At 49.6% G+C, this 21,509-nt stretch overlaps 2 protein-coding genes across 2 annotated transcripts in view; both read right to left on the reverse strand.

Annotated features, from left to right (window-relative positions):
- Nucleotides 1-497: 497 nt before the first annotated feature.
- LYPD3 (LY6/PLAUR domain containing 3) lies at nt 498-4,652 on the reverse strand. Its single transcript, XM_019626276.1, has 5 exons — nt 4,514-4,652; nt 3,688-3,819; nt 2,843-3,013; nt 2,364-2,525; nt 498-1,532 (listed from the first exon to the last, which is right to left on the reverse strand). The coding sequence occupies exons 1-5, from the start codon at nt 4,602-4,604 to the stop codon at nt 1,027-1,029; spliced, it is 1,062 nt and encodes a 353-aa protein (XP_019481821.1). The 5' UTR covers nt 4,605-4,652; the 3' UTR covers nt 498-1,026.
- A 5,284-nt stretch (nt 4,653-9,936) lies between these two features.
- Nucleotides 9,937-21,509, reverse strand: part of PHLDB3 (pleckstrin homology like domain family B member 3) — a 20,025-nt gene continuing 8,452 nt past the window's right edge. Inside the window, exons 9-15 of the mRNA XM_019626215.1 lie at nt 16,149-16,248; nt 15,927-16,014; nt 15,754-15,841; nt 15,453-15,509; nt 12,166-12,391; nt 11,304-11,389; nt 9,937-10,306 (exon numbers count right to left, since the gene is read on the reverse strand). Coding sequence (XP_019481760.1) covers nt 10,172-10,306; nt 11,304-11,389; nt 12,166-12,391; nt 15,453-15,509; nt 15,754-15,841; nt 15,927-16,014; nt 16,149-16,248 — 780 coding nt within the window. The 3' untranslated portion in view covers nt 9,937-10,171. The remainder of the gene's footprint in view (nt 10,307-11,303; nt 11,390-12,165; nt 12,392-15,452; nt 15,510-15,753; nt 15,842-15,926; nt 16,015-16,148; nt 16,249-21,509) is intronic.

Raw genomic sequence — 21,509 nt, forward strand, 5'->3', positions numbered from 1 at the left:
GACAAGTTGCTGTCGTTTTGTTCTTCAGTCTAGTTGTTCAGCATCTTAGCTGCAGAGGGCAGTGTCACTGGCCCTCATATGTGGGATCCGAACCGAGGCCCTCTGGCGTCCCAAGCCAGCTCTTAACCATCGCACCACTCAGCCGGCCCCACTGAATGAGTCTTAAGAAACCAGATAGATGGCAAGGTGGGTGATACCTGGGGGCAGTGTACAGCCCACTAAGCACACTGCCTGCTGCTCCCTAGCATTGCTAAACATCCCATTCACCCTTCAGTACTGATTAATGGTTTTATCCTGTCTCCCCCTCCCCCAGTGGGATCACCCACAAGCTGGCTAAACCCCAGGAGAAGAAAGGAGTTCAATCCTGGATTTCCCCCAGGGCTGTGGGAAGTTATAGTAGCTTCTCTATCTGTTAAAGGTCTTGGCATTCCCGTCCTAGCTCAGCTTCAAGAGGGTATTGTAAGAAATGAGGTAGAAACGACTCCTTCAAAACACTGTACAAAGTAATTCAATTTTTATTGAGGTCTTTATATGCCAGAAACTGACCATGCAGAGCCATAAGGCACGGTCCCTGCCCTTGAGGAGCTCACAGTCTAGTAAGGAAGATGGACACTGAAACAATTCCCACAAAGATGGAGGGGCAGGGCCAGCAGCCATCAGGGGAAGGAACTATTATCCCACTCTGCCCCCCCATATTCCAGGATGGCTATGAGAAAACGAATAGGAAGCTCCCACCGTCCCTGGGACAGCTCTGCCTTCTCTCTGTCCTGGCACCACGAGGAGACAAGGGACAGACAAAAATGAGGGAAACACATTGGCTGCCCTTAAAAAGCTAGAACACCCCGGCAGGATATATACAATGGTAACTTGATTTCCTGAAGCCGCAAACCAGTGCAGCAGAAGCTGGGGATGCCGGGGGAGATTGGAAGAACAGGCACTGGGCCAGCCCAGTCCAGTGGTGGGAAAGGGAAGCGAGGGTACCCAGGACCAGGGAAGTAGGGAAAAAGGGAGGTTTCCAGGTGGAGCTCATAGTAGGGTGCCAGCAGCCACAGCCAACAGAAGAGCCGCCAACCCGGCCAAGGGAGCTGCAGAGCTTTTATTATGGGGCCCAGTTTTTGTGGGGTGCTGCCCCATATTACTACGGTCCTGGTGGCCAGCAGCACCTCCAGCCAAGTGAGATTCCTCTTCCCGGGAGGTCTCAGGTTTTACTTCCTTTGGAAGAGTCTGGCTGGTTGAGGCTGGGGTGGGTTTGGTGGTAGAGGTGGGTTTGGTGGTAGAGGCGGGCATGGTTGGGGCTGGCGTGGAAGTAGTGACAGGGGTGGTTGGGGCCAGAGTGGTAGGCTGGGGAGCGGGCAGCAGGATAAGGGGTGGGATTCCAGAAGAGAAATAGGTCTTGTTGCGGAGGTCTGAGTTACAGCGGGACCCCTTGCAACAGGAGCCACTGAGTACGAATCCGGGACCTGTCACTGAATCCCGGGTGCACAACTCGTCCTTGACACAGCCCCGGACGGGCAAAGATACAGTCACATTAGCTGCAGGAGGGAGAAACAGGTAGGTCGGTGGCAAAACAGGGTAGGCACAGCTAGAATGAAACCTAGAGGCAAGAACCCCACAACAGGACAGAAGGGCTCTGCATCCATTAATCTGCATCCATTAAACCCCACTTTGCGATACACCGTCCAAGTCGTTAGCAACTGGTGGACTACACTTCCCATAGTAGTTTGAAATGGAAAACTGTACGCTGAACTGCAAGTCCCACAATGCCTTGGAAGAAAAGTTTGTACATAGATACGCCTTTCACACAACCGAACTGAAGAACGTCCCCTACAACACTCCCGTCATTTCCCACATACCTCTCCCAACACCGCCAATATTTAGCCTGAGTCAGAACTCCATCTCTCATAATATACCTGGCGGAGGATGGCGTTTGAATTTCTCCCCTCGTTCCCTGAGCCAGAGAGGTCAGGAGGCTGAACTACATCTTTCCCAACTGGTTAGGTGGGCACCCTAAAACTCTTGAGTTTTAAGGAGTTAGAACTAGATTACCCACAATGCCCAGGCAGAAGCTTGAAGATTTAAATACATTTCCCACTGCAAATCCTCCATTCTGCACTTGGCAGGCCTCTATGGAAATCTATTTCCCAAAAAAAACTCCAGGACAAAAGCATCCCTACCCTCATGCTATACTGAGGATAGGACTGAATTTCTCAGGACGCTCTAGGACAAAACTAGCACTTAGGCCTACAGCTCCCAGAATGCATTGGAGAGGGGGGAACCCTTTGGGTAAAGGGATACCTGGCGCCCAGGAGGCCTCAGAAAGACTACCACAACTCCTGTAGCCCCGTCCTCCGGGGCTCGCTCACCTGCCGTCAAGGTGACGTTGCCATCGAAACAGCCCTTGTAGAAGCTGTCGCTGGCATTGTAGCAGCTCACGACGGGTGGCGCCGTACCCTGACACGCCTCGCGGCTCAGCCCCACGCAGCTGTAGCACTCCGCACCGTTGGGCTGGTACGCACTCTCATTACCTGTGAGTAGCGGGTTGGAACGAAGGGGGTCGAGAAAGTTCTAAAAGCACATCTGTGCCCGAGGTAGCTCCAGCCCATGCCTCCACTCCCGAACTGACGCTAGCTCAGCTCTAGCCCCACCCACCACGTGACCTCGCCCACTGAACCCGCCCCTAGCGTCCAACCTCACAGGCTCCTACAGCAATGAAGTCCCGCCTGCTGCGTCTTGGCCCCGCCCCCAGCCCCTGCTGCATTCTCCCGCGTGCAGCTTGGGATCCCCACTAGTCGCTCAGCCCCTGTGATTCCGCCCCGTGGCCTCGTGGTCTGCCCTCACCGACCTGAGGGGTTGAGAGCTCGAGTGGTGAGATTGAGCTTGGCGTTGCAGCGGTCCTGGGCGCATTGCTGCAGTTGCATGAAGGCCAGGAGCCCGTAAAGGTCCAGTCCGCGGTCATTCTTGCCAGGGAGTCCCGAGCCGCAGCCGCGCACTGCCACCGAGAATTGCCCGTGGACTGCGGAAAGGCGAGGGGGCGGGATCAGAGCAGGCGGGGCCCTCAGAAAGAGCTGATCAGAGGAAAGAACCGCAGATGGAGGAGAAAGAACTTCAAAAAGCTGAGTCGGAGGGCTGCCAGGCTGACAGACACTGGGCAGAATCCAAAGGGAGGGCCATAAAAGGGAGGAACCGCAGAAAGCAACATCAGAAGGAACTGAAAGACTGACCGAAAAGGCACGGGATCGGAGAGGGATGGGACCTCCTGGGAGCGTGATTCCTCAGAGGGTGGGTCAGGGTCGGAGCCTCAGCCTAGGGAACCTAGGATTCTAAGGGAATCTCCATCACCAAGGGCCCCATTGGATAGGGGAGGCTGGGTTGGGGAGAAGATTCTGGCAGGGACAGAGGGAGTAGGGAGCGGAAATGGATAAGGTGTGCCCTCGAAGGGGACGGGGTCCCAGATCCGGGCTCTCTTAATTCACCCCACCCAGTTCGCAGCTCTCAGCCCTTCACCTCTCTAAGCCCTAACGGCGTGGTTGTGTTGAAGGGCCAGGCCCGGCTGAAAAGGAAGGATGTGCTTGGAGGGGTGTGGATAAGTTCGGAGAGAGAGAAAGAGAGGCGGGACTATAAGGAGGCGGTGCCTGGCTGGAGGAGCTTTAAGGGGTGGGCGAGCATGCTCCGAGGGGTCGTACTCACTAGTCTCCACCGCTCCCACTGCCTCTGTACAGACTTCCACGCCCTGAGCGCACTTCACGGTCTTGGTCTTCTGCGGAGAGCATCCGTCATCTGCTTTCTGCACGCAGCTGTAGCACTCTAGGGCCTGCGCTCCTGGGGGTGCAGGGTCGCTTACAATCAGTGACTCCGACTGAAGCCTCCCTCGCGCCCCCAAAGGAGAAATAGTCCTACCCACAACTTCTGTCTCGGTAATGAGACAATCCTACTGCACACCCTTTTTCAAGGTAGGAATAAGGAAAACATTCCCACTCAAATCTGTGGTCATGGGATACACTGTGTCCCTTTCCCTCAAGCCCTCAAGCCCCCTATGCCCACAGTGGGAGCATTTTTCCAACAGCACCTTATGCTCAAGGTAGGGAATCCCAGCAGTGGAACCCGGGAGGGAACTCAGCCATGGATGGGGGCACTTTCCCATAGTTCTCTGCTCAGGATAAGAGAACTTTTCCCATATTTGGGTAGGTTCAGTGAGGAATCCCTTCCCACAAGCCCTCTCTGACCAGGGCAGGAAATTTTCCCACAGTCCCCCTCGGCTCAGGATGGAAGGACTTTTCCCATAGCCCCCCGCCCCCCGCCCCACTCAGGGCAGGAATCCTTCCCACTGTCCCCTCTGCCCAGGACGGGGGACCTATCCCACAGCCCCCCTCTGACCAGGGCAGATGATCTTTCCCACAGCCCCTCTGCTCAGGATGCGGACATTCTTCCCACAACCATCTCTGTAGGAGGTGAGGAGACCCTCCTCCCTAGAGCCCTCACTACCCGTTCTGCCTCCTCCCAGTAGCAGACCCACCTTCCCAAAGCAACAGAGGCAGCAACAACAGCAGGAGCCATCCTGTAGTCCAGATCACGGCTGGGGCGCCTGCTTTCCTGGCGGGGTCCATGGTTAGATCCTACTCCCTCGGCGTCCCCCCTAGGTGTGCCGCCTCCCAACCCAGGCCCTCTTACCTGAGCCCAGGATGAGTAACTTGCCCCCAGGCAACCCTGGCCTTGCCCAACCGGGCCAAATCAGCGTCCGCTGTGGGGCGGGACACCCGCCCCTGGGTGCGTCACCCACAGCTGCCGAGGAGGAAAATGGCGGGAGTCCAGGTTCCCTTATAGTTCTCAGGGGAGTCTGTATGTTTGGGGGTTAGAGGGGAAGAGTACTGAGATTCAGAGAAGGGTCTACTCAACACTGGGCACTTGCTAAATATTTAATGAGCACCTACAGTATGCGGGCTTTGGTCTGGGTGATGTGGAGGTTAAGACAGAACCAGCGCCTCACAGAGCTCACAGTCTGATGGGAAGACAAATATTCATCAAATAATCATATAAATTGTTATTTACAATGAGGACAATGCAGGAAGAAGTGTAGGAAGCTATGAGGAAGTGTGGAGTCTAAAAGTGAGGGCTGGTCAGTGAAGCTTCCTTAAAGATATAATTCATTGGAGCTGTGATCTCAAAGACATGGAGAATTTAGCTGGTGAAGCAAAGCAGGTCCGGGTGAGAGCAGCACGTGCAAAGACCTAGAGATGGGAAATAACATGGAACATTCAAATTCAGAGAGGACAGCAGTGCACGTGGAGTTCAGAGGGTGAGGGGGAAAGGGTGGAAACTGAAGCAGAAGTGCCAGGAAGGGGTCAGAACCATTCAGGGCATTACAGGGATTTGAGAAGGGATTTGAATTGATTCTGAGAAAGGTGAAGAACCTTGGAGCGTCTCAGTCGGCTGGGGACATGACCAGATTTGCTTTCTAATATGATCAATCTGGGAAATAACGCACATATTCATCAAGAAGTGAATGGAAAAAGAGTGGCCCTGTGGAATACTACACCGCAATGAAAAAGGGCCAGCTACTGGCCTCAGCAACATGCATGAATCTCAAAAACTTCATGTCAAGCTCAAGAAGCCTAAACAAATAAAACATACCATGTAACACCATATATGAAGTTCTAGAACAGACAAAACTGATCAGTGGTGATAGAAATCTCTGCAGGAGTTACCTTTGGCTGGGCCTGGCCCCAAAGGAGCTATGGTGAGGAGTCCCCACTATCTTCACCTGGGTGGTAGTTACAGGTGTGTACAAACATCTAAATAATCAGTAAGCTGTATACGTATGCACTTCACTGCAGGCACATTATTCTTTTAAAAGAAAGGGACAAATGTTACTGTGGCCCCTGTAAAAAGGAAGACTCTAGAAGGAGTGAGAGAGAAAGCCAGTCCAGTGAGGGAGCTGAGCAGTCATCCAGGTAAGAAAGGGAGAAGGAGCCGGCCAGGAGTTGGCCTGGCACTCAGAGTGAGGCCGTGGTGTTCTGTGACACACCCACACAGAACACCAACATCAGACAGGGCCACACTGTGACCGGGATGGAGCGAGACATAATGAGGACCCCTGCATCGCCATGTCTGAACACAGAAACTAACAAGAGCACTGTGCAAACCACAAAATGACTAAGCATCCCCATATCGTGGCTAATATAGTGACTATGTTATATTTATTAATTATATTTATTATTTATTTATTTATATATTTATATTATATTATAATGGCAAAGTTACAGATTTCATCTTGCTTTGCTTCTCCTGGCTCATAGATAAGATTTATCTATGGCAGGAAAAATAGCGGCTATGTTCTTAAAGATATTATCTGTTACTCAGACCCTGTTGGGCACTCCCATTCACAATGATGACTAGCACCTCAGTCACATAGGTGGGATCACTTGGCATCACGCAGAGAGAGAAAGTGAACGACTGCTTGTGAGGTCATTCGGTGTTGGCCCCCACCTCCCTGCCTCCTAGCTTTGGAATCCCAGCCCCACTTATGGTTTGCCGTGTGTCCCTGCATGTCACCTCTCTGAGCTTCTGAGGTGTCTGTTTTATAATAAAGGAAGGAGTGACTTTAATGGTGCAGTGAGGCAGTGAGCAAAGTATCAAGTCTGCCATTTTAATCCTGCCTCTGCCATCCTCTTGCTGTGTGACCTCAAACAACTGTGTCTCCCTCTCTGAACTTCAGCTGCCTCCTTTGCCAAATGGGTCCGAAAACCCCTATTTCCTGAGGGATGGAGTGAGGCTGGGTGATAATACTATTGTTACTGTGTGTTTAGAAGCAGGAGGCCCTGCAGGCCCCAGCCGCGTGGGAGAGTTTCAGGGAGGAACCCCAACTAGCCAGACCAGAAGAACTAGCATCTTGGGAGGGAATGGGACCCAGGGTGGGGAGTCTCCTCTTGCTCAGGCCTGCCCGGATCCTGGGCGCTGACCCCCACCTGGCCTCAGACCAAACAGCAGAGGGAGGTTTGAATGTGGGGCCTCTGTTTACACCTGCTCAGTAACTCTTCCCAGCTCCTATCTGCAGAAGTTACTGCAAATAGATTTAGAATCTGGTTCCCCAGAGAAACAAGCAGAGGGGCCAGTGTGGAGGCGGTCCCTAGCCCTGAAGGTCACTCCAGGGCGTCAGACAAGCCTGGGGCCATATCCACTGTGGGTTTCCTGTCCCCTGGGCCAGAACAGGCTCTTGGTCCAGTGATGTTCCCAGCCTGTCTCAGACCCACACCCTCTGGGATGTACCGTCTGGGATGTGTCAGAGAAGGGGTGGGGTCAGGGGCCAGCTACATAATTTGCAAGGCTCAGTGCAAAATGAAAACATGGGAACCCAGTTAAGAAGGCAGGAAAGAGTGCCGTTAAATGTACTAAAATAGAACCACTTTATTTATTTATTTATTTATTAGATTTTATTGGGGAATTAGGGGAGGGGAACAGTGTTAGGGAATTGGGGAAGGGGAACAGACAAGTTGCTGTCCTTTTGTTCTTCAGTCTAGCTGTGGAGGACATCACTTTACTGGCCCATGTTGGTATTGTGATCATTACGCTCTTCCCGGGTGAGGCAGATGGGTCGCCTCTGGAAGGCAGCTCACGCTGGCTGCTGGCCACTCACGGTAGCTTGCGGCAGCTCACTGCAGCTCCACTGCAGCCTACACTGTCGCTGGCGACTCACGGCAGCCCGGCTCCAGATTGAGCTGTTGTTCACCATCTTAGCTGTAGAGGGCGCAGCATCACTGGCCCTAATGTGGGATCTGAACCAGGGCCCTACTGCTCAAAGCTGGTGTCCCAAGCCAACTCTTAACCAACACGCCACTCAGCCATCCCCACATTTTTTCTTTATTCTGCCATCTCTCTCGACCCCTCATGGTGTTCAATGTCACATTCGCTTGGGCACAGGGATACTTCTGGGACGAGCACAGACCCTTACAGGTGTCTAGAGACCTTGCCCCACAACTAAAGCAACCTGGTTGCTGGGTTCCCCTTCCACCAGCTTCCCACTGCCATACTCCACCCCAAGATGCCATGAGGTACAAGTAAGTGCCTGACCCTGAGCTTCCTGTGGGCACCCAGGCCCTGTCAAAGCTAGAGGATGGTAGTGGTCACAGGGCAGGGCAGGGAGGGGAAGCAGACAGAACTTGTCCTAAGGAGGTGGGAGGTAGGACCTTGTGTAAGGTCCCCCCCAGCTCATGTTCCACATCCCTTCAGACTTCACTTAAAAAACACAAATTCAAATACAAAATTAAAAATTTCCAGACGGCGATTACAGAGCATTAAATTCAGAGGGCTCTTCTGAGCACAGGGACTTGTCAACTGCACTGGTCACATGCCATGAAGCTGGCCCCAGTAAGAGCTCAGTTTGCAGAGGGGCTGGGGAAATTGACCCAAGAAGGCAGATGTCTCACATCTGGAGGTGGTCAAAGGATACCTGGGGTCCCTGAGGGCCTGGGGACTAGGGTGTCTGCATTCCTGAGACTCATGAGTAGCATATCTGGATCTTCAAGGAATCCTGGGACAGGACAGACAGGGCACCCAGGTCTTCAGGAGATGGAAACCAGAGGAACTGAATGCCGTGTTCTAGGGAGGTTTGAGGCAGGAAAAGACCATTCTCCACACAGTGATGGCCTAGAGTAGCGGTTCTCAACCTTCCTAATGCCACGACCCCTTAATACAGTTCCTCATGTTGTGGTGACCCCCAACCATAAAATTACTTTCGTTGCTACTCGATAACTGTAATTTTGCTACTGTTGTGAATTGTAATATAAATATCTTTTTGTTTTCCGATGGTCTTAGGCGACTCCTGCTAAAGGGTCATTCAACCCCCAAAGGGGTCGCGACCCACAGGTTGAGAACCGCTGGCCTAGAGGGTCAGGGCTGTAGTAGGGGAGCCCAGGGGACTGCAGAATCCCAAAATAGGCACCTGACCCAGCCCACTGAGCTGGGAGAGCTTCTTGAAGGAGGGGACAGCTTGGGTGAAGAGTTTTATGTCTGCCTTGTACACCACTGTCCCCCGGCCTCAACATCTTTTCCTCAATTCATTCAACCATCAGACTTGCCCTCAACACCCAGTTTGCACTAGGCCCTTTGCTGTGCGTCAAGGACTCAGTAGTGACGTAAACAGCCCCAGTCCCTGTCTCCGAGACACACTCATCAGCAGTGATGAACTGTCAAAAGGCGGTGATGAGTGATCAGGGCTGGGTCGGGAAGCCCAGAAGCATCAGGCTCAGCCAGGAGAATCAGGGAAAGGCTTCTTGGAGAAGGAACCATCTAAGATCTAAATGATGAGTAGGAGTTGGTGAAGTAGGGAAAGGTGCCTAAGCAAAGGAACAATATGTACAAAGACTGAGAGGTGAAAGGGAAGCTTTCTTTTGTTTTTCACTTTCATGAAATGAAACGTGTCCTGTGGTATTGGAGACACAGCAGTGACCAGGACAGCCCTGGCTCTGCCCTCATGAAGCTGCCAGTTATAAGGACAGATGCCTCACCCGTGATGACCCAGGGTGTTCAGAGATGGGACAGGGGAGCTCAATGGTGGGTGCCTGACTCGGCCAGGGGGAGTCAGGGAGGGCTTCCCAACTAAAGAATGAGGGGCTAGCTGGTTAAGGGCAGGGTAGAGGGAATAACATATGCCAAGGCCTGGAAGGCAAGAGCTTAGGCGTTCCTAGAAATTGCCAAGAGCCCAGTCAAATCAAAAAAGGTGGAAATAGGTGGGCCCACAAAGTAAAAACACAAAATTGCCAAAGGCTAAGGACACATGCCTCCCTCCACCCCTCCCAGCAGTGACCTTAAGAGACGAAGGCCTCTATCCTTAAGAAGGGGAGGATCGGCTGTGAGAAAGCTGGCTCTCAGAGTTACCCATAACTCGGACGTCCTGCCTAAGAGCCAAGGGGCCTGGCAGCCTGGGATGGAAACCACAGCAACTAGTTTGTCCTCCATGTTTAATTCGGTATCACAGGAGCACCAATAAATAGTTCCTTCCCGCCCCCGCTCCTGAGTAGGGCCCCAGGGGCTGGCATCCAGTCGGAGGAAAGCACCTGCAGCACAGCACGCCACGGCTCGGGCCAGCCGAGCGGCGCAGGTTCTGCAGAATTGCCGCGTTCCAAAGAGGCGGGCCCAGGCTTTCCGGCAGTGGGCGGGCCCAAATGGGTGGGGCCGCTCAGGGGGCGTGGTTTTCCTCAGCCGCAGTCACAATGACAACCATCCAAATGCGCATGGCCTCGGGGTTCGGCGCCACCATGTAGAAAAGGCGTTCATAGGTTTTGACGCAGAACGTCAGACGAGGGTTGGGGCTCTGAAATAAGCGGTGGAATAGAAGTGGTTAAGAGAACATAGGGGTTCGAATCCCAACCTTGCTACTTATACAGGCTGTGTGGCATTGGACAAGTAACTTAGACTCTCTGAATGTTTCCCCATCTGTCTACCTAAATTATGCTACCTAGCTCATTGGGTTATGAGGATTAAACGAATTAACACAAGGGTCTTAGGCTTTGGGGAGCAAGAGGAATTTTAAAGGCAGACCCATGTTCCCTTTCCCCAGCCTACCTTCTCCTATATTAGAAATCTAAGCCTTCAAATTTCCCCTCTCCAAAATGTAGCTTTCCCCGGTTTGTAGCTGGGGAACTCTAGAGTCTACAGCCCATTTATTGAGTACTTACTTGCCAAGCCTGAATTCAGTAAATCCCTTACATCTATTATCTGTCCTTAACCTTCTCAACTCTGAGGAAATTGGTTTGAATTGTGCCTATTTTGCGGTTAAGAAAACTAAGGCTGGCGAAATGAAGTCACTTTCCTGATGTCTCAGCTGGTTGCTCTCCACAGCTTTTTCTAAACACTGGACCAGTTGCCAAAATTTAAACGTCTGGCACTGCACTGTTATAAAATTTCCAGTTCCTGAGTCCACTAGGGAAAAATAAATATGATGCTACTTGGGGCCCATTCCCATTTGGTAATTATGGGCAGAAACTGGAACCATCGTCTCCTCTAGATGTTCCCAGGATGCCACAGCCCTCACCCTGCCCTCTTCATTTGTTTATTCCCAGCTTGGCATCAGAGTTTGCCAAATTTTTGCTCTAAATCTTTTGCTCCAAGAGCAGTTAACAGTGGCTAAGAGCCAGAGACTGAGCTCTTAATATTTTGATCCATGCATTAAAATGATCTTTTGGTCCCCATGCTGGATGGAGTACCCTGCAGGGATTGTGCATGGCCTTTCCTGGGGACAAGCTAAAGCTTCACTGTGGGGCTCTGACCAAAAGGACAGGACAGCACGGGGGGGGGGGGGGGGGCTTCACCTTAAAGGCACAGCGTAGGTGGTCATAATAGACTTCCTCAATAGCCTGGAAGTAGATGACGCCTTTGAGCTTGGTCTCTTCTTTGTCTGATGGGGGAAGTAAAGAAGAAACAGAGCCAGTGAGATGTGTGTGTGTCTCAGTGCAGGGCTGGGGGCACTGGACCCTAGTCCCGAGACTGGGGCTGGGGTGAGGAATATGGTGAAAGTCTGAAGGTTCTTAAAGTACTATGGTGGGGAGGTGAGTGAGTGTTGATGCTAAATGGGAGACTGACTGGTGTGGAGCCTGGACAAGGCTGGGGGATGGGGTTGGAATCCCAGGTTCCCACACGGCTTGGTCTTTGAGAAGGGATGGGACTCAGAGAGAGGTCAGAATCATGGACTCCCCTAGAGAAAAAGTGTGAGGCGCCTGGACTCCTGGGTGTTGGAGGTGGGGGAAAGCGCTGACAATGCTGGTTCTGACTCCTCCTGGTATCTTAGGCAAAGGGTGTCCGGGGAATTGTACACAACTGTTATCCATGTTACTGAGGCAAGCTGAGGGTTTAAGACTGGATCTCTAAAGGAGGAAGGGGATGGGGATTGGGACTCCTGGGTCCTGGGGGGAGAAGGAGCTGGGAGCCAAGAATCCTGGCTTGTGGAAGGGAAGGAAGGAACTGGGGGACCAAACTCCCGGATGCACGCTGGGGGACGTGAGGAGTGGGGGGGTGGGGTCTAGACTCCCGAGTCTTGAGAGAGGGAGGAGTCGGGATCCAGACTCCTGGGCCTAAGAGAGAGGGAGGGGCGGAGACTCCTCGGTGTCTGCAGGTGAGGCCTCTGGAATACTCTTCCAGGGACCCAGGGGCCCACAGCGGCCAGGCTGGGCTTACCACCATAGTAGGCCAGGCGCCGGGCCTGGCGGTCAAAGCAGAACCACCGCTTCCTCCAGGTCTTGATGCGGCCGCCCATCTTCACCAGGGGCCCACGGCAGCAGCCCCCGGACACCTGGACATGCGGGCAGTTTTCCGGGTTGTGGCCCCAGCGTTCCAGGTGCTGCCTGAGATCCAGGATGCGAGGACCAGGAGGGCAGGGTGGGGGCACGGGTGTGGGCGGGGCCTTGGAGGGAAGAGAAGGGGACAGCTGACTGCATAGGGTCAGGAGGGCAGCCTGCCTCCTGGAGCCCCCAGGGGAGCCGCTCGGACACAACAGCTCACGTGGAAGGCCTGCCACAGCCTTTGAAGAGATGAGCAAACTGAGGTACAGAGAGATGAAGTAACCTACCGGAGGTCACCCAGAGCTTCTAGGTGGCAGAACTGGGACTCCAACCCAGGGCTTCCTGACCCCAGAGCTCACCTCAGAGAAGTGAAGGACCCCTGGGTCAGGGTCCCCAAAGTGGGACCCTCATATACTGCCTTTGTAAAACAGGGACCAAACAGTACTGTCTCCATTATTATGGTCGGTGTGATGAAATTAGTGACTATTACCTGTGCTAAGCACTTTATGGGTATAATCCCTCTAGCCCCTCAAGCTCTCCTGGAGGCAAAGGTAAGTACATTATTATCCCCATTTGACAGATGTGAAAATCAAGACTCAGAGAGGTTAAGTCACTAGGCCTGAGTCACACAGCCAAAGCTGACCAAGCCAGGACTCACCAGGCAGAGTGGTCATCTCAGGTGGCCATCAAGGGGAGAAGAGTTAAGGCCATGAAAGTGTGTACTGTCAGGAGGCCCAGCCTGATCATACCTATTCTTATTGAATGATCCCTGCTAAGAATGGTAGGACCCGTGGTCAGAGGCTCAGAGCAGCACGCCTCAGACTCCAGCGTGCACGAGGAGCCCCCGGGGATTCAGTCATTCTGGGTGGGGTCTCGGGTGGGGGCGAGGCTATGCCCATCTCACAAGCTCCCAGGGACACCGATGCTTTTGGGTGCATGGACCACATTTTGAGAATGGAGGCTGAGAAGACTGAAGCGAGGCCAGAGCAGTAAGAGATGAGAAACAGAGATGAGACTCAGTGGATGGAGACCAGAGAGCAAGAATAAAGGGGGGGGGGGATGAGGATGAGCAGGGGGAATGCACAGGAGGGGCACGGACAGTTTAAAGGACACCCACTGGAGCCTGGAATCATATGGGTCATTGCCAAATCCACAGAGTAACACGACTGATCACCAATGGGTATGGAAGGTAGTGTGCCAAGTGATCACCTTGTTCCCTCCTCCAAACCACCCCATTTAACAGATGAGGAAACAGGCTTCCAGAGGAAGTGACTCACCAAGTTCACCCAGGTAGGGTGTGGCGGAGCTGGGCCCAAATCCAGGAGCAGCGGTGGGCTCAGGACTCAGCTCCACCCCTCTCCCCCTTTGTCACCCCCATGGAACCCGTGCCCCTCTTGGAACCTGTTTTCCAGCTCTAAACCTCGGGGTTACCACAGCACCCTCCTCACAGGGCTGTTTCAAGGATGAGCTCACTGCCATTAGGCTCTCCAACCCGGAGATTCTACATCTAGTGCAAACCCAGAGACGCATATGCTCATGTGCACAAGAAGGCAGCCTGGGGTGTAAGCTGGTGGGGACGCTGCACATGCCAGGAATCTTTTAATAAATGATGATGCTACAAAGCAGGAGTGCTTTATTTTTAATGAGCTAGAGCTTATGCCTGACAATCCAGAAAGCACCACCACCCATCCTGCTTTATTTTACTCCCTGGCTCTTATCAGCACCTGACATGCACCTTGTTTTACTTATTGATGCTGCTTTTTGCCTCTCTCCTCTGCTAAATGCCAGCTTCCCCAAGGGCAGCAAGTGTCGTTTCGGTCACTGCCATAACCCAGGACGCAGCGTAGGCACCCCGGAAATATAGGTTGAATGAATACGGAAAGGATAAGTGGTTGGGAAAACAAAAAGTAGGTTGGGAATGATGTGCTCATTCCCGGGAAAAATAAATGTGCAAACTATGGTTTGATCAGTGTATGTAGAAAAGTATAAAAAGAGTTGAAGGCTTCTTAACAAACGACACCTGTGCCTCCAGAGGTGTTAATAGGGAAAAGGGCCCGAGGGTGACCTTCACTTTCCTCACTGTCATGTTCTTTATAATAAGTCCAGAATAAGAGAAGCCTACAGGATAAACAACTCGATTTTTTTCTTGCCACGAAAAAAGAGCATTAAAAAAAAGTGGAGAGGAAGGACTCTTAATCTCTGAGATTTAAAAGACATTTTAACCAAATACATTGTGAGCACTTGGTTTGCATCCAGATTCAAATAACCAACTATAGAGAGATATTTTAGAGACAATTAGGGGAATGTGAATATGGACCATGTATTAAGATGTTACAGGGGTGGCCGGTTAGCTCAGTTGGTTAGAGCGCAGTGCTCACAACACCAAGGTTGCCAGTTTGATTCCCAAATGGGTCGATGAGCTGCACCCTCCACAACTAGGTTGAAAACAACTACTCAACTTGGAGCTGATGGGGCCTGGAAAAACACTGTTCCCAAGTAAAAAAAAAGAAGCGAGAATAACAAAGTTTAAAAAAAAATGTTACAAAATTATTAATAGTTTGATAAGGTATGACAGTGGAGTTTTTAAAAATACTTATCTATTGGAGATACATCATAGTGAGGTATGGATGAAATGATACAATATCTGGAATTTGCTTTAAAATATTCCATTACAGAGTGGGAAGTAGGTGTGGGACCAGTAAAACAAAGTTGGCAAATAAAACAAGATTCAATATTGATAATCACTGAAGCTGTGTGATGGGTACATTGGCAGGGTTTATTCATCTATTCTCTCTACCGTTGCATATGCTTGAATATTTCTAAACTAAAAAGTTTTTTTAATAGACACAAAAATAAACAAATAAAACAAAATGTTAAATGATTTTAAAAAGCCCCACGATGTAGTCGCCCTCATTTCGCAATAACTGCTGCTATTGTCACCACTTACAGAAGAGGACACTGAGGCACAGGGAAGTGCGGCATGTCACCGGGGGATATGCCATGGGTATACATAATCACGATGGGAATGGAAACTAGGTCTTTTTAGTTCCCCTTCCCTTGGCAAGCCCAGGACACTTTTCTATGACACTGGAGGAGGGGAAAGGGTGAGATAAGAAAGGGTAGAGGCCAGAGAGCGAAAGAGAGCAGATGAGAGGTGGGGTGAGGGCAGGGGACAGGACTGACCATGATGGCAGGAACAGTGGAGCCTGAGGAACCTTCTACACTCCTTCTCGTCCCTTCCTGTGGGTTCAGGATGAAGGAATCAGTGAGGATACTAACCAATAAGATGTGGGGGAAGACTGTATTGGGTTCCTGGGTCCTGAAGGAGGAGGGGGCTGGAGGCGTGGACTCCTGGGTCTGAGGGAGAAGGGACTGGGGACCTGCACCCCTGGGTCTGAGGGAGGAGGGGCTGGGGGCATAGGCTGGTCTGAGAGAGGAGGGGGCTGGATCTCCTGACCCTAAGGAGGACGGCCTGGGGTCTCACCCTGGCCTTGAGAAGCCTCTCCCGCTCTGCCATGGCCTGCTGCAGGAGCCGCTCCATGCGGGCGATGTCTGGGTGGAGGGCCCCACAGCTAGGAGGAGGGAACAGTGACCAGGGCAGGTTACAGTAGCCCGGCCTTCTCCCCCCATCTTCCCACCTTCTCCCTGATGTCTCACCTATTCCTGGAGCCACAGTCCAGCAGCTGATAGAGGGAGTGTCTTCCAGAGTCTCCTGCTGGTGGAAGGGCCGAGGCTTCCAGGGGTCCTGGGGGAGAAGGGGTAAGGCTAGGGGGCGGGACTCTCCCTTGTCCAAGCTTCTCCGTTACTGCCCCACAGGCCTCCAAGCTGTGTCACAGGAAGGGTGGTGATGGGGGGGACAGGGGATGGGAGGGTCCTCACCAGTACAATGGAGGGACAGAGGTCGCGGAGATCCCCTCTGGCTCAATCTCTCTCCCCTTTTCCGGGACAGGCTTCCAGTCCTCTGGAGGCCAATGGAGCCCTGAAAACACACAAGATATTCAATCTCAACTGAAAGTCAGAGAACTGACACGTAAAACCACCATCTAATTGGTGCAAATCAAAAAGCTATTATCAACATGATGCAGAGGTAGAGGAGCCAGTCATAGAAGACCTCACGATGTAATGTCCAGAATGGGCAAATCTGTAGACAGGAAGTAGAGGCAGTTGCCAGGGGCTGGGGAAGAGGGAGAATTCAGGTGACAGGGGTTTTTTTGGGAAGGATAATGAATATGCTCTAAAATTGTGGTGATGGTTGCACAACTCTGTGAATAACTAAAAGCCACTGAATTGTACACTTCAAACGGGTGAATTGTGCAGTATGTAAATTATAAACTTTTTTTTAAAGCACAGTATATGGTAGGGATATGGGAAACCCAGACAGTCTCTTGCAAAGCTGGGGGGGTGGTTGCATATTAGAACAACTTTTACAGGGGCCAACTTGGCTCTTTCTTTTTTTAAATGATAAATGCAGAAACTTTTGTGCCCTGATTCCACCTGTAGGACTGTACCCTATAGATACACTCATATCTGTGCAAAATGACCTGAGTTCAAGGTTGTTTCCCGCAGAAGCCTGGGGACCATCTAAGTGCCCATCAGAAGACAGCAAATGAACCAGGGATCATCTACACAGTGGAAAGTTCTATGGAAAGTTCCATAGCATACGTGTATACAGTAAAAAGGGGAGGATGTTTTTTATATCCAGGGGGAAAATAATCTCTAGGATAAAAGCAAGTACAGAGCAGTACATAAAAAGAAGGGAGAGGGACTGGCCAAGTGCCTCAGTTGGTCAGAGCGTGAGCTCTAACATGGGCCAGTGTGAGCTGCACCCGAGCTGAGCTGCCGCTGAGCTGGTGAGAGCACGTGCTCTTAACAACAAGGTTGCCAGTTCGATTCCCGCAAGGGATGGTGGGCTGCACCTCCCTGAACTAGATTGAAAAGCAGCGACTGGATTTAAGAACTGAGCTTGCGCCCTCCATAACTAAGATTGAAAGACAACAACTTGACTTGGAGCTGATGGGTCCTGAAAAAACACAATGTTCCCCATCCCCAATTCCCCAACACTGTTCCCCTCCAAAATACCCCAATAGAAACCTTAAAAAAAATAAAAAAAAAAGGGAGAGTATGTACATGACAAAATGTATAAACACAGAGTATGTCTAGGAAGATACAAGAAGCTGGTTACCCTGGCCACCCCCAGCAGATGAACTCAATGGGTGGAAATAATGGTGGAAGTCTTTTCTCGGAACATCCTCCCATGCCCTTTGAACTTTGAATGAGGGGAATGTTAGCTTTTTAAAAAATAAACATGGCAACCAAATGCAACCTGTGTTCCTGAATCAGAAATGTTTTGTTTTTGTTTTTGCTAGAAAAAAACATTAGTGGAACAACTGACAAAATATGAAGATGATCTGTGGATTTTAATAGTATTGTCTCAATGTTAGTTTCCTGAATTTGGTCACTGTACTATGGTTATGTAAGAGAATGGCCTTGACCTTAGGTAATAAATGTAGAAGTATTTAGGGGTAAAAAGGAATCATGCTTCAGAAAAGAATAATAAATTGTGTGTGTGTGTGTGTGTGTGTGTGTGTACAGAGACAAAGACAGAGAAAAACAATAAAGCAAAAGTCAAAATGAGGTAAAATGTTAATTATAGAATCTGATTGACAGCTATACAGGATTTCTTTCTACTATTTCTACATTTTTTCTGTAAGTCTTAAATTATTTCAAAATAAAAAGCTGCCCAAAAATGAAAATAAACTGATTTGAAAGTAATAGAGAAATAAAATTTAAATCATTTTTAAAAGAAAAACAGCAACAGCTCTGCATGGATCATACAAAATAATTTTTACAAAGTTACATGACTTGAGCACCAATAAGGATACTCCCTGCCATAGATTATAACTCATTAAATATATTTAGTTCATGAGTTAATAATAACAGTAAAGGAAAAATCGACTTGGTTACCTTGGGAGGATGAAACAGAACCAACTTGATTTTGAAGGCAGGTAAATAAAGTGAAACCAACAAGCATTTTCCCTGCATTTCATACAAAAACTATACCCCTAAGTAACAAAATAGTAAATGAAGGCAAGTCCCTCTTTATAGAAATATTTCAATCAGTAAATGAAGAATGAATGACAGATTGGAATTCTACCATTTGCAACCTCTAATGTAACAACGGATCTAGGCGCTGATGCCACTAAGAGACACAGACACACCGCCCCAAGATTTGCAAAATGCTGAACCTGCACGTGCTCAGGCCCCCACATCCAGTATTACAGGAAATAGAGGCCGAGCAAGATGACAATGACCCCCGTGATGCAACCAGCAAACCCTGCCTGGGAAACTACAGAACTACCATCTGGTTTCTTGGTCAAATAAATAAATAAAAAAGAAACGGAGGGGAAGTCTTTAGACTAAAGGAGACTTAAAACATATAGCCACACACACAACTAAACTATAGTGTTTATGGATAGATACTTAACTGACAGGCTAGTGGTTATTCTCGAGGGATGGGGGAGACAGATAGGGTGGTCACTGAGGGGGACAGGGAGTGGGTTCCTGGAGCAGCTGCCAGTTCTATCTCCTAACACTGGTGGCAGTTATTGGAGTGTTCCCATATAATCATTAAGTTGTGCATGTATTTGATGTTATTTTCTATACTTGTTATTTTTAATATAAGCTTTAAAAAAGAATAACCAATATTCATCAAGTGCTCATTATGTGCCTAACAGTGTACCTGGCACTCTGCAGGCCTATTTAAGCTTTTGAAAATACTGGGAATTGGGAAAGGTTTGCCCCTGCTGTCGCCACAACAGGGAGGAAACCAAGTCCCGAGTTCCTGTTCTTTCCTTCCTTCAGCCGATATTCCCAGCACTTCCTACTGAGAGACCTTAGATACTTGGCACTGAGGAAACAATGGGCAAGAGGGACCCAAACCTGGTGCTTACGCTGTAGGAACTGAATAAGCCATCATACAAATAAATGTTATCATCAGAAATTGCTGGAAGCAAAGACAATAGGGTGTTATAAAAGAGGATCACCTTCCAACTAGAAGACCAAGGTCAGCCTTCTGGGCACTGACCCTAAGGCCCAAGGATAAGAGTTGGTCAGGGAAGACTGAGGTAAAGAATGTTCCAGGTAGAAGGATCGGCAAGTGCAAAGGCCCTGAGGCAGGAACAAGTGTGGAGTGTTGGTAGGTCAGCGCTCCTGCAGCCGAGCAGAGTATGGGGGAGAAAGCTGAGAGGTGGGCAGGGACCAGATCATTCAGGGGCTGGTGGGCCATGGTGAGGAGGCCCAGAACCACTGAAGGGTTTTGGTGGGGACAACTGAAGTAGGAGGGATCAACATCACTCTGGCAGTTGTGTTGGGAACAGATTGTTGGGAGACAAAAAGTAAGAAGGGGACATCAGTAAGGAAGCTGGTATAGGGTCACAAAAGCCAGAGATGCGGATGGGAATGGATGGAAGAAGGATGATAATAATTCTGATAATACTAATAATTGTAATTATAATCAGAGTACCAGCAGCTCACATTCACTGAGCACCTACTATGTGCCAGGCACCGTGCTAAGCACCTTAACTATTAACTTGTGGGTGCTGTTATTATTCCCATTTTGCAGCTAAGTAAACTGAGGCACAGAGACATGTCTAAGTTCAGCCAGCTGGGAAGTGGCAGGACAAGGATTTGAGCCCAAGCAGAGTCAGTCCTCTTAGGATCAACACATGATCCCAGAAAGGAGGAGTGCATTTGAGGATTTACTAGGACTTGGAGGGAGAGAGAGGGGGCAAGAAGGAGTAATCTGTTGATTCATGCATTCATTTATCTACTTGTGTATTTTTATCCGGCCGAGTAAATAAATACTCCCCAGACTGACTCTCCTGTGCCCTGCAGTCCCCAATCGCTCCCTCTAAACCAGTACTAAGCAAGGTGCCCACATGGATTCTGAAGGATTCCTAGAAACCCTCATCTCCTGAAAGGCACAGGCCGTGGAAATAGGCAGACTTCATTCACACCTAGCTCTGCCACTTACTGAGTGTGTGACTTTGGCAAGTCATGTTCTCTTCTCAGGCTAGGCTTCCCTTCTGTAAAGGGGGCAACGGCCACCACCCTGCCGTGGATGATGCAAGGATTCAATGAGTGACCTTGTGCAAAGCACACAGAAGAGTGCCTGGCCCAGCCCCCAGGTGACACCCAAGTGCAAGGTGGGTGTGAGATCCACATCAGGGGGTACAGGGTCCATGTGGCCTTAGATGCTCCATGTCCACAGGAGCCAATAACTCAGGTAACAACTCCATAGGAATGGACACGGCTTCCTACCAAATATTTATAGATATGCAATTTAATTATAAGGGTCATATTTACTGTAAGTCAGGTTGCCTGGCAACCCAGCTGACAATGCACCTTTATCAGGCTTCCAGGGAAACCAGCTAGAGCGTTAATTTGCCAGACAGAAGGTCTGCTCACCCTTTACCCAGATAATAATATGACCTATCTGTGGGTGTTCTTTTGAGCAAAAAAATAAAATGATATATTTTCATTAGATATTCATAAATTATACAATAATTTCATGAACATATACACATGGATATATATAAAATTTCATGAATTATGTGTATATTTTATATTAGGCTGAATCATGTCAAGTTGCCAGTGTTTGACTATTTTTCACTTCCAAATAATAGCAATTCCATAAGGTTCAAAGTGATAAAAAGGCTTTGAGCAGACCCTGGCTTACATGAAGTTCTCAAAAATAATGATGATGATTATTAATATTAATATTAATTAATAAGTAAGAAAGAATACAATACATTGCATATTATATTACATTATGTGATATATGTTAGACAATATAATAGTAATAATTAATATTTAATTAATATTAAATATTAAATAATATATAATATATTATTGTGTGTACAAAGGCATAAACACGCACACACATAACAGCAATGCTTAAACTGCAAAAAACTCAAATCGTCATCCACAGAGGGTGGACTGGCTCAAGGCCCCCACGCAGACCAGTGTCCACACAGAAGCCCAGAGTGGTTGAGAGCACAGGCTCTGAAGAGTGCTGGGGTTCAAATCCCAGTTCTGCCACATACGAGCTAGTTAAGTAACTTTTCCTCTCTGCCTCAGTTTCTTCACCCATAAAATGGAGAAAAGAACCTACCTCATAGAGTTGTTGCAAGACTAAATGAGTGAATCAAGCGAAACATTTAAAACAGTACCTGGCACACT

The sequence above is a fragment of the Hipposideros armiger genome, unplaced genomic scaffold (assembly GCF_001890085.2).
Source record: "Hipposideros armiger isolate ML-2016 unplaced genomic scaffold, ASM189008v1 scaffold_664, whole genome shotgun sequence".
NCBI classification, from domain to species: domain Eukaryota; kingdom Metazoa; phylum Chordata; class Mammalia; order Chiroptera; family Hipposideridae; genus Hipposideros; species Hipposideros armiger.

Bases quoted from the DNA above. Each gene is read 5' to 3' on its own strand.
- LYPD3 (XM_019626276.1), bottom strand. From the start codon at position 4,604: ATGGACCCCGCCAGGAAAGCAGGCGCCCCAGCCGTGATCTGGACTACA. The intron at 2,526-2,842 runs GTCGGTGAGGGC...CGCTACTCACAG, and splicing joins TCGAGCTCTCAACCCCTCAG to GTAATGAGAGTGCGTACCAG. The intron at 1,533-2,363 runs GTGAGCGAGCCC...TCCCTCCTGCAG, and splicing joins CAACGTCACCTTGACGGCAG to CTAATGTGACTGTATCTTTG.